Source organism: Emys orbicularis, chromosome 8 (assembly GCF_028017835.1).
Source record: "Emys orbicularis isolate rEmyOrb1 chromosome 8, rEmyOrb1.hap1, whole genome shotgun sequence".
Classification (NCBI taxonomy): domain Eukaryota; kingdom Metazoa; phylum Chordata; order Testudines; family Emydidae; genus Emys; species Emys orbicularis.
The window spans coordinates 45,546,430-45,559,531 of NC_088690.1; the positions used below are offsets into that span (position 1 = coordinate 45,546,430).

Here is a 13,102-nt window from a genome sequence, read left to right on the forward strand (position 1 = left end):
TTGCATTTATTTTGCCCTCTCCTTTTGCTTTCCTTTTATTTTACTGCCTTTTAAAAAAACAAAACAAAACAAAACAAAAAGTGGTGCACTGATGCTAGTGAAAAACGATTAGCGTTGGCTTGAGCCAGCCATTGTGGGGGCATATTCTTGGTATGCTTCTCCAATCCTAACTTGAAAATCCCCTCTTACTACAGGCATTGGCCACTCTCTTTTGAAGAGTGTCATCTGTGCCAAATTGTGTGGTAAAATTTGTAATAGGGATAAATTGGGATCAGGTGGGGACCAAAACTCATTTTTACTAGCAACTTAATCCACATTTATTGTTATCGAAATCTCTAAAGAAAGGCTAGTTCACCAATTTATTGTGCCACATAAGACAGATGAGAGCCATTTTCTATAACTGTACTTTTAGAAACATATAATATAGATATAAGGTTCAATCCCACTACGACACGGAGTATGTATCGTGTATTCTGGAAAAGTCAACTGTGTCAATCATATTTGTGAGTAATTTTTTTTTAAATTCATCACATAATATAGAGAATGAGTGACCCTTTGTTAACAGGTCAAAGAAATTAAGGAGGAAATAACATGCTCCTTGAACCATTAAACCCAATCATTTTTTAAAAGGATACCAGAAATGTCATCATAGACGTTAACATTTAGGCAAGTTTAACAACACAGGTAAACACATGGGATAGATCCTTAGATGGGATAAACTGGCGTATATCCATTGATTTCACTAGAATTATGCCAGTTTCCATAAGCTGAGGATCTGGCTCATGGAAAGGAAAATGACTTACTTCTTCTGAATAGTGATCTGAAGGAAGAGGTGGATAGTCGCACTGTTCTATCTTCTTGCACAGAGAGTACAAGTTCATTTTGTCACCATAGAAGGGACTCTGCAGTGCAGCCATCTGTATAAAAAAATTACATAGTTAAATGTACATAGATTTTTTTTTAAAAGGAACATTTTGCTGAAAAATCTATTTTAATGGTAAGATTTCATACCAACTTCTGATTGACTGCTCTGCTTATAGCACTAACGCAACAGTTCTAAAACTGTTAATATAAACCGGTGTGCTTACTTAATGGACAGATCTATGGTGCAATACTGATCATAATAGTTCATATACTGTAATAATTGGTTTATACTTCATAATCTAGTGTAAGTAAAATTGAGTTATTAGCCACAGTTTATGCTGTTAAGATATAAGGTCTCCCATGTCCCAAATGCAAAAGACAAAATAAAACAATGACATTTCTTTCACAAGATCCGTTGAAAACAAACAATTACACATCCTATTTAATTGGAGAAAATATATGGTCTAAAGCAACAATTAAATACTGGATAGCAGTAGTAGCTTTGGACCACCACTTAGATACCTAACTACAGTTTAAAAATTAAGAAAATGCTATAGAATGCTATTTCATATACAACACATTGAAAAAAAGAAAGGAATCTTGAAAAAAATGTAGTCTAGATTCTATGTGGAATGCCATATTCTATTCAAAAGGCAGCTTGCAATGTATTACAGATATATCCTGTAGCAGTAGCTCAAAGATTTTAAAAATCCTCCATCTGCGAGCATCAGTGCAACTTTCATGTGCAAGCAAGAAACATAAGCACCTTTTGGGGAGAACTCTGTTAAAGAAATGAGCAACTTAAAAATGACATCAGTGAACCTAACATTTATTTTAAGACGGTACTATAACTTGACATTTAAAGTGCAGACAAATACTGTGGTTAGCGGGATTACTAACTTAAAAATTCATTTAAAATCTTTGCATTCTGTTCAAAACCTTCTAAATCTTTAAACCGTAGCTGCACGAATGCTGCTCTGAGCGCAATGCTGCCCCAAAGCCAGTCACCCTTTTCTACATGTGCTAATAAGTTTGATTTTGGAAGGACAATGTGTACATTCCCCAGACATGCAGAGTGTGTGTGAAACACGCTAGTCCATGCTGTGCTACTCAGTGAGCTTCAGCAGGGACAGGACAAGCTGAAAATGGCTCTCATCTGTCTTATGGTCCTCCAGATATAACTTTAACTCTTTCATGGCCTAAGCACTGTTGATAACTGATATTATGGGGAACAAATATGAAAAGAAAAATTAGAAAAAAATAATCTGATATACTTTCATTATATTTGATATAAAACCCAATCTAGTTTTGTATATTAATTTCATATTAACTTGAAATAAAAATACTGGTTTTTAACAATTCCAAGACAAATGTAAGATTGCACCCAAGAAAAATAATTCTAGAAATGTACTACTCTTATAATGGTAAATCCTGGATTTACATGACAGCATATTTTATCTTTAAAATAATGTTAAAAATGCAGGCCTAAAGAACAAAAATCAACCACAGAATCCATACACGTGCAGAAATTCTAAATAAATGCACAGATACTCATTTTTGTACACTAGGTGTTCATTAAAAAGTACTTTTGTTTGAATGCTGCAGTGTTAAAAAAAATCCAAATGTCCCCTAAGGAGTTAAAACAGGAATACTATATTTTCATGCATCTCCTGCTTTGACAGATGAAAAATGTCAACTGTCCTGTTTTTATTTTCAAGCTTTTGCACTATTCATCTGGTTCATTAGTGCATCTCGCTGCTGCCCCTGACAGCTGCTCGCCCTCTCCTCCCAGCAGCTGAATTTTTCAGGCTAATTTGATCCTCCACACTGAGACGATCGCTAGAATGATTGACTTGCTCCCTGACCTCCAGGGTCTGACTTTCCTGATTAGTATTCTGGGGGTGGCTGAGGGACGAAAGCCCACTGTCTGTCTTCGGGGCTGGTGGCAGCTCTCTTTTTTTTTGAACCGTAAGCCACCAACCTACAACCCTGTAAGGATGCAATTGCTGCGCTGAACAATAAAAGGAAATGTGTAAAACCTACTTTTCCATGTAAAGGTCCATGTAGCAAAAGCACAGCATCTTGATTTTAATTAGTAAAGTCTACTTTGTTGCATATCAATTAAAACTGCAGTGGTAGAGTTTTCAGGAATATTTGAAAGTCTAATTTTCAGAGTCTAAAACATGCTTTCAAAAACCTTAGTAGCTATGCAGTGTTAATATTTATTATTAAACAGTAAACCTTTTAGTAGGATAGGATACAAAATAATATAATGCAATATTAACTAGAATCTAACTAATTTCCTATAATTTAAATATTAAATCAGATTAAAACATAACTGAGAGGAGGTTTAATAGAATGTCAATTAGACCTTTATTGAGAGGTCATGAACAAGCCAGAATTTTCTCCTAACTAAATTGGAGAAATTTAAAAAACTGTATTAGCATGAACCATGAAATTAATACAATAAACACTTTAAAATGCAAATGATACACAAAACATCTATCAGAGACAGAGGGAACGAGATTTAGTTACCTTTAATACTGTATGGCTTTATTTTGATGAGTGATTTAATTAGCGCATGCAACAAGCCTAAAAGTGGGTCAGCACCCCTTATAAAAGAAGGAAAACTGCAGAACTGAAAAGATAGCATGCAACAGTTATTAAACTCTTTTTAGGTCTCTCTGAGTCTCCTGTTTTATCTTGTAGAATCAACAACTGAATGGATTTGATTTGGGGAAATCTGCTTAGGGGGAAAACTGCACTGATACGCAAATTCGAGAAAGCCAATTATTAGTCCATAACTTGAAAGCATCTCAAGACCTTCCGCCCTTCCCCCCCCACACACACCTGAAAAAACAACGAACAAAAATAAGAATTATTTACATGTTCTAACATGAGTTTACAATGCCTAATATTTCAATGATACACGCAAAGGACCAGCAAAAAAGCAATGTCTATCATGTTGCAGAATTAACAATAATGTAAATAAAGCCTCAAAAGCCTAACCATTAGAAATATATTTTGAAGATTATTTGATACAGTGTAATTATATAATACATTTGAATATAGGAAATATAACAACTGTTCTGTTCTCTAAATGTCATATTTAAGTACCATCCAGGTAAAACTTTTCAAACCACTGAAAATAATTTATTGCCATATGGAAATTCTAAAAATCATCTGAGGAAAAATATTCAAGTAGGTATTTATTTGGTCATAAAAGATGGCAATACAGATTCTATTTCTGTAAGACATGTCCTGCTGTCTATTCTATTAAGTTCTTCTAAAATTACTTCAAAGTAATTACTTCAAAGTAGCCCAAATAAAAAAGAAATACTCCAAATTCACACACTGTATTTAATATACTGTACACAATACCAAAATGACAAGCTCAGAAAATAATTCTTGTGAACTGCAAGTCATGCTTCTTCCTATCTGATAATTTATAATCCAAAAAAAAATAAATTAACTGTAAAAACACAAAATATTTTATGCACTAACTGCTTACTGAATGTTTCATTTATTGTTTCTATATAAACATAATCCCAAGTTTAAAAATAACAAACCCGCAATTAATAACATCAAAATCAAGACATTCTCCTCAAGGCCCTCATCCTGAAATGAGATTAATGTTTCTATTTGTTCTTGTGTGAATCCCATCCATTTCAAGGATGGAACACTGCAAGAGCACAGATATCAATGCTAGGGGATCCCCACGCACAATCAAGTCTCAAATTAGAGCCAATCCTGCAAACATTTGCTACCAGATGTAGTACTTACTACTGTGAATAGTCCCCATGACTGAAAGTAATAATTGCATGCAGAATTGCAAGTTCTTTGGGGCAGAAATATAATTTGTGTATATAAAGATATTCACATTTATGGCACTGTTTTAATAAGTGTGTGTGTGTAAGATACTTAATATAAAAAACTGAAGGCAATTCATCCATATGTGGTATAGGCTGTTAGAGATGCTGATCTTGCTGGAAAATGTTAAGTGAGTTCTGCTGACTCAGGGCAGGTCTACACTACAGTTAGACATCCGCAGGTGGCTCATGCCACCTGACTCGAGAGGGGCTGATTAACTGCAGTGTAGATGTTCCGGCTGAGGTAGCAGGAACCTGAACTCTGGGACCCTCCCACCTTGCAGGGTCATAAAGCCCAGACTCCAGCTCAAGCCCGAACATCAACTCTGTAAATAAACAGCCCCGCAGCCCAAGCCCTGCAAACCCGAGTCAGCTGCCATGGGCCAGCCACGGGTTTTTTAATTGAAGTGCAGCACACCCTCAATGGAGCAGATGGCTTATTACCTCACCTGGATATAGAGAGAGAGGATTTAGGTGTGGGTAAAGGAATCCAAAGGGAGAAACCCTAGATTCAACTATGCCTAGAAAGAAGTATTTAGCTGAACTTTGTTCTTTTATTGTTCATTTCTCTATCAATAAAGCTGAGCTCCAAGAAGGGGGTGAGTTTGGATTGCAAATAGATATCATTGTGTTATATAGTGGGAAAGGTACTTGTTCAAAACATTATTTAACACAAGTTTATATTCTGTAGATCTGTAAAAAGATACACTACAAAGTATGAGGATGTAGTTAATTTAGGGGCCAATCTTGCATGCCTTTCTTAAGGCAAAACTCATTAATTTTGTAGGAAGTTTGCCATACATCTTTACTTTTTCATTGCCGAATGTTATATACAGGTATTTATACGTAACCTAATTTATGTCTATATTTTAGGGCTTAATAAATGTATCGAAGTTCAGTAATTGCAAGCAAAGAAAACTGAAGGTAAGCCAATCTTTTTTAACTGCTGCTTCAAAAGCTATGCTCATAAAAATTAAACCAAGTGATGCATATGTGTGCATTGTAGTCTCATTTCTTTATTGTTAGTCAGATTTCTGGTAACTGCAAACAAATGAAACTTGAGTTTAAAAATATACTTCAATTGTTTTTATTTTAATTAACCACATACTCTCAATCAGTTCTATTACATATGCTGAATGCATATATGCATTGTTTTCATAGTTGTATTTTGTTAAAGCCTGTTAAAACATTTAGAGAAATTTAGGGGGAAAAAATGCTTTTCATTCGACATTCAAGACTATAATCCTTACCAAACTAAGCCTAAAGTCTTCAACAAATTACTATCTATGTATTTTTAGAAAGTTCACTAAAAGGCAAGTCTTGATCAGGTCAATCATAACATATTTTGAAATTACTGTAAAAGCTCACATGGCATTATTTTTATATTTAGCTATCTATACTTATATTTGGCTTAAAAGCAGCTTCTCACTAAATGGCTATCTCGTTAAGAAGCAAAATATACAGATGAATCCTAGAACAGAAACTGATACATCTAATAAAGCAAAAACACATCAATGTATTAAGCTTACTGGATTTATCAATGTTACCTCATATAGCAGACAGCCTAGAGACCAGATGTCAGATTTGAAGTTGTATCCATTTTCATGTATTCTCTCTGGAGACATGTAATAAGGCGTACCCACTGCAATAAACGCAGAAGTATTTTTAAATGAAAAATATTGCTATACTGAAATCTATACCATTGTAAATACTGTAATATTTAGGGTGGAAAATTATTCTTATCTTATATATAAATCATGCATGATAATAAATATAAGTCATACATAACAATAAAATAAAAAATTTTTAATGTGAAGATGCATATATAGCAGTTGAAAACACACATACAAATATACATGTATAAACATATATTGGCGCTAAAAATGTTACTATTTTAATCAAGATGTTTTATTTTGAATTATTGTCACTAATTTTTCTGTAATAAAAAAAAACCTGTAAAACACTTTTAAAGTGGTTTTTGTTTTTTGTTTGAAGCAACCAAAAAAAACCCTTCAAATTGAACTCTCTGAAAAGAGATTTGGAAGAATTCTCTAAAACTTTAAATCTTCAATAAATTATTTCTTCTTTTTAAAAATATTTTAAACCTCAGGGTTGACTGATAGGTATTTACCAAAAACAAAGTTGCAAAAAATAAAGCCAGTGGAAATTTTTGGTTTATCAACTTATTTTTACTTTATTCCCAACTCTGCTGCAATTTTTTTTTGACTAATAGTAAATTAATAAATTCAAACTTTGACAACTGGAGACAAAGACATTCACTCATTTTTATTTGAATTTTGTTGGGAATGGCCAAGTAGTTATTCTTGGTAAGCAATGTGTACTGAATAGGAATGAGCTGAATCTAATAAATATTGAATTTATTTTAAGCTAAATATCTTATGAATTAGAAGAATACTTAAATCAGTACATTAACTAACAAATGGCAACATTAGTTTTAAAAAAAATAAAAGATTACAACCTCATCCCGTTTTATTGAGTCTAAATCATTAAAAAAAATCTCATTTACTTTTGCCTTTCAGAACTAGAGGTTGAGATAAATCTCTATATGAATTTTGGCAGCGGAGCAGATATCACAAGTTTGGATAACCAAGATTTGCCTTTATATGGAAAAGGCAAGATGTTTCGCTTCTATAGAAAAGGCCATTTAATTAATATTTATGTTTAATTATTCCCAAAGGTGTGCTTTTTTGTTTTATTGTTCTCATCATAATGTACTACATATTTTGTAAGGGCTGAGGACTCACCAAGGTATTATCACACTTTTTCAGCAACAGAGTAAGATATTTCTAGGATTTCCAAGGGTGAAAATTCTAATTCTCAAAATTAGAGATATTGGTATCATATCATCACAATCAGCCCATGCCTGCTGGTAATTTATAGTTTTGTCTAGGATGGAAATCTAACTTTGGGAACAGCATTGATAACTACATTCTAGATCAGTGGAGGCTCAGAACAAAATCTTTTTTCAGATATGCAGACACATGTGGGCCATATATTGTATCACAAGGAGGATCTGGCCCTGCAAGTGTTTAAAAAGAGACATCCTCACTTTCCGGAAAAGGAGGGTATCAGCTCAAACTACAGAAACTATCTCCCAGCATTGGCCTGAGTGCAGAATCATCACAATTGTGAATTGACCAAGAGTTTAAAGATAGGTGGGTTGGGGTAGAAAAGAGCATCTCAAAATGACAGAGTACTGTGAGAAAACCATCCATCCTCTCAGGATGTTCATATTTACTCACAACCAAGGACGGTCAAGAAGGGATGGTCTCTTTCATAGGAATGGGAGGGTTGGGGGTGGGGGGAAGTTTTACAAACACCAAATTCAGTAACATAGCCAGAAGAATAAGTAGAAGGGAAAAGAATGGTTTATTTAAACTTTTAGACTGTTATCCCACCCTAACTTCCCAAGAGCAATATTTTTACAGTATGTAAGTTTAATGGTATTCTGACAACCTAAGTACTGCATATGACATAATGCCATCTATACTTACAGATGGCTTATGCGTTTGACATTGTTTCTTATTCCAACATACCATGTAAATTTGCCAATTTAAAAAAAGCTGTCAGAAAAGGAAACTAAAAATTGTAATTACACAACAGCACATTTCATACTTTTATTATCCTTTTTGTACAACTGTTAAATTATATCTGAGCTCAAGATTTCCAGAGAAAACAATGCCTTCAAAACTTTCACTCTTTGCACCTATTAATAAATACCATGATTTAGTGTTCTGCTGCACTTTTTGTTGGCACAATTCATTTAACAATGAAAAACAAGTTTAATAGTAATCTGGCTCTTAACAGGTTACAGATCTACAGCTTTTGTTGCTCTAAAACATAAAACAAGTAACTGGCAGTGAGAAATGTGCCAGAAAGAGGCTTCACAGAATCCGCAGGGGGCAGCTGAAAACACTGAGGTTTGAAGGTTCATAGTTTACCAAAAGCAAAGGTAATTTTAACCAGTAGCTCTGGGAAATCTGCTGATACATTAGGGGTTTGATATGAGTGTGAAAGATTGATGATGGGGAAAAAGAAGAACAAATGCTAGCATTTTACAGAGTTTAGCCTAGTATAACACCTTAACTGCAATACAAACTGAAGCCTCCAATGACCGACAAGTGAAACAAAGCCAAGATATTATTATAGTATAAATTCTTCCTCACTGAATTCTCAGAAACCACCTAAAGATGTTGAAAATAGTTATATCCCTTTAAAATCAGTTTGTAGCATGACACAAAGAAAAAACAGATACATTATTTTGATACTTTAACATATTTAACATACAGCATATTCTAAAACATAAGAATACTGAGATTTTTCTAGTGTACTGCTAGTAAACAAATAATAGGTTTAATTAAAATGTTTTTTCCCTAAATCATTGTTCTTGTATTTAAAAGATGTTTTCATCATGAATAACACTATGAAGAAACATTACTTTCTTCAACAACAGAAAGAGGGAGTTGGATGCTAGAAAAGAAAGATCTAATACATAAAGTAGATCAATACTTGAAAAATTATAAAATCTGTAAGTTTACTGCTCTATTTAGTTAATGCAGCTTTAAAATTGGGAAATTCTTTTTAGTACGGTCTATTGCTATTAATAAATAATAATGGAATGGCTGATATTGGACTCAATTAATATAATTAATGCCCATGAACATGGATTTCTGGAAAACAGATCTTGTCAAACTAACTTGATATTTATTTTTGATAAGAACATCAGTTTGGCTGATAAAGGTAATAGACTTCTATAGGGGATTTGACTTGATTTCACACTGCATTTTGAAAACTGGATAACTGAAAGGTCTCAAAACATAACTGTAAACAGAGAATCATCATTAAGTGGATGTGCTTCTACTGGCATCCCACGATATCAGATCTTGGCCCTACGCTATTTAACATTTTTGTCAATGACCTGGAAGCTAACAAAATTACTACTGATAATGTTTGTAGATGACAAAGATTGGGGTAGTGGTAAATAGTGAAGAGGACAGGTCACTGGCACAGAGCAATCTGGATCACTTGCAAAGCTGGGCTCAACCAAACAATATAGATTTAAACACAGCCAAATGTAAAGTCATACATCTAGGAACAAAGACTGTAGACCATACTTACAGGATGAGGGAGTCTATCCTGGGAAGCAGTAACTGAAAACAATTTGAGGGTTATGGTGGCTAATCAGCTGAGCTTGAGCTCCAAACCCTGATGCTCTGTCCAAAAGGGCTAATGAAATCCTTGGATGCATAAACGGGAATTTCGAGTAGGAGTAGACAGGCTATTTTACCTCTGTATTTGGTTCTGGTGCAATCGCTACTGAATAGTATGTCCAGTTCTGCTGTGCACAACTCACAAAGGATGTTGCAAAACTGAAAAGGCTTCAGAGAAGAGCCATGAGAATAATTAAAGGATTGGAAAACGTATTAGAACAACAGGCTCAAGGAACTCAATCTATTTAGCTTATTAAAGAGAAGATTAAGGGGTGACAATTCAAGTCTGTAAATACATATATGGGGAACAGAAATCTGGTAATAGAGGGCACTTCAATCTAGCAGACAGAAGTATAACAAGATGCAATTACTGAAGCTGAAGCTAGACAAAATCAGATTAGGAAAAAGGCACAATTTTTTAACAATGAGGGAAATTAACAATTGGAACAATTTCTATGTACTCTATTCAGCTGGCTGAACCTGAACCTGAGTAAGACAGAGATAATGCTGGAGGGCAGAGGATAGCATTTTAAAATTTTGCAGCCATGTTTCCGTCTCCTTTGGGTGAAGAGACACACCCACAACTGGTCAATTCAGACCACGGTTTAGGACTTTTTTTTTTTATTCCTCGCTGACACTGTGCTCTCACACAGCAGCATCTATGATTAACGCTTTCCATTATCTCTAGTTGGCTGTAAGACTCCATCCCACCAGATGATGACCTGGCCTCAGTTATTCACTGCATATCTCAATTGGACTAGAGCAACATGATATACCTGTGCAACTTACAAAACTCTAACTAGAACAGAAAGCAGCAGCGCTTCTCCTCAGCAACAAAGGCAACCATAAGCACATCAAACGTGTCCTTCACTCCATACACTGGCTTCCCAAAGTATTTCAAATGAAGTTCAAGGTCACAGTTGTTGTTATTTGTATATTATCACAGCACTTATGAGCCCTAGCCATGGACCAGTACCCCACTGTGCTAAGCGCTGTACAAACAGAACAAAAAGATGGTCCCTCCCACAAGGAGCTTACAATTTAAGTATAAGACAAGAGGCAGCAGTTGGCTAGAGACAGACAAATGGGGGAGTACCAGGAAACAATGATATAATTTTAGTCACCATGATAGACAGAGGTCTCAGCACACCAGAGGCTTAATCATTATCAAGACTTTTGTAGGCATCATGGCAAAGGAGCATTTAAGGAGGGATTTGAAGGAAGATGACAAGGTAGTTTTGAGGATGTTAACTAGGAGATCCTCCCAAGTATCAGAGCAGTAAGGGAGAAAGCAGGTGTTGATATCTCAATAACAAGTAAGAGATGGTAGGTCAGGTGAGGATAAGCCACGAGGGCTCTGAAAGTGTTGATAATTTGCTTATGTTTCATGTGATACAGAAGGTGGAGCTAATGAAGGAATGCAAAAGAGGGGTGACAAAGTGACAGGCCAGAAAAATAGTCTTTGCAGTAATATTCTGTATGGATATGAGCAGGGCAAGGTTGCATTTGTCAAGGCCAAAGAGAAAAGACGGTTACCTATCTTTTCGTAACTGTTGTTCTTCGAGATGTGTTGTTCACGTCCATTACACATTAGGTGTGCGCGTGTCGCGTGCATGGACGTCGGAAACTTTTCCCCTCAGCGGCTCCCGTCGGGCCGGCAGGGGTCCCCCCCCGCCAGAGCAGCGCCCCGCTCTAGCATATATATACACACCTGCTGGCCCGACCCTCCCTCGGTTCCTTCTTGCCGGTGACTCCGACAGAGGGGAAGGAGGGTGGGAAGTTAATGGACGTGAACAACACATCTCGAAGAACAACAGTTACGAAAAGGTAGATAACCGTCTTTTCTTCTTCGAGTGATTGTTCACGTCCATTACACATTAGGTGAGTCACAAGCTTACTATTGGAGGAGGGTAGGAGTCAAGCAACAATTGATTGAAGCACAGCCCTGCTGACCACCGCGTCCTCTCTGGTCTGATGATGGACTGCGTAATGGGCTGTGAACGTATGCACCAGGTGGCCGCTTTACAGATTTCCTGGAGTGGAACCTGCGCCAAGAAAGCCGTCGAGGATGCTTGGGCCCTAGTCGAGTGAGCCCTGATCGCCAGGGCTGGTACTTTGGCGAGCTCATAGCATGTGCGGATGCAAAGCACAATCCATGATGATAATCGTTGAGCCGAGATAGGCTGGCCTTTCATTCTCTCCGCAATGGCAATGAACAGTTGTGTCGACTTGCGAAATGGCCTGGTCCGTTCCAGATAGAACGCCAGGGCTCTACGGACATCGAGGGTATGCAGGCTGTGGTGGCTTGGGTCCGTATGGGGTTTGGGGAAGAACACTGGTAAACAAATGTCCTGCCCCATATGAAATTGTGAGACCACTTTAGGGAGGAATTTGGGGTGCAGTCTCAGCTGTACCTTGTCCTTATAAAAAACTGTATAAGGGGGTTCCGAAGTGAGGGCTCCCAACTCCGATACCCTCCTAGCCGATGTAATGGCCACTAGAAACGCTACCTTCCATGAGAGGTGCATGAGAGAGCAAGAGGCTAGGGGTTCAAAGGGTGGTCCCATGAGTTTAGTTAGGACCAGGTTAAGGTTCCATGTAGGGACCAGCAGGTGTGAGTAGGGAAATGCCCTTTCCAGCCCCTTGAGAAATCAGACTACTGTGGGGTTGGAAAATACCGAAAAACCCAACTCTCCCGGGTGGAATGCCAATATGGCGGCCAGATGCACTTTAACTGAGGAGGGGGCGAGCCCTTGATGCTTGAGGTGCAGCAAGTAGTCCAGTATTGATGGGATGGAGGCCTGCAGAGGCTGTATGTGATTAGGCTCGCACCAGTGGGAGAACCTCTTCCATTTGGCAACGTAGGTCGCTCTTGTGGAGGGCTTCCTACTACCACGGAGAATTTGTTGGACCTGGTGGGAGCACCTATTCTCCGTAGCGTTTAGCCAGAGAGATTCCACGCCGTGAGATGTAGTGACGGTAGGTTCGGGTGGAGTAGGCGACCCCGGTCCTGCGTGATGAGGTCTCGGTGCAGGGGTAGGGCAATCGGGGTGGTCAATGACAGTTCCAGCAGGGTCGTAAACCAATGCTGGCACGGCCATGCCGGTGCGATGAGAATAATCGCCGCTTTGTCCCTGC

The 13,102-nt window shown here is 37.1% G+C and overlaps 1 protein-coding gene across 2 annotated transcripts in view; it reads right to left on the reverse strand.

Moving 5' to 3' along the window:
* Positions 1-13,102, reverse strand: part of NEK7 (NIMA related kinase 7) — a 141,761-nt gene that overhangs the window by 14,264 nt on the left and 114,395 nt on the right. For both annotated transcript variants that reach the window (XM_065408926.1, XM_065408927.1), the window contains 2 exons: positions 6,281-6,375; positions 804-917 (listed from right to left, as the gene is read on the reverse strand). In XM_065408926.1, the coding sequence (XP_065264998.1) occupies positions 804-917; positions 6,281-6,375 (209 nt within the window). The remainder of the gene's footprint in view (positions 1-803; positions 918-6,280; positions 6,376-13,102) is intronic.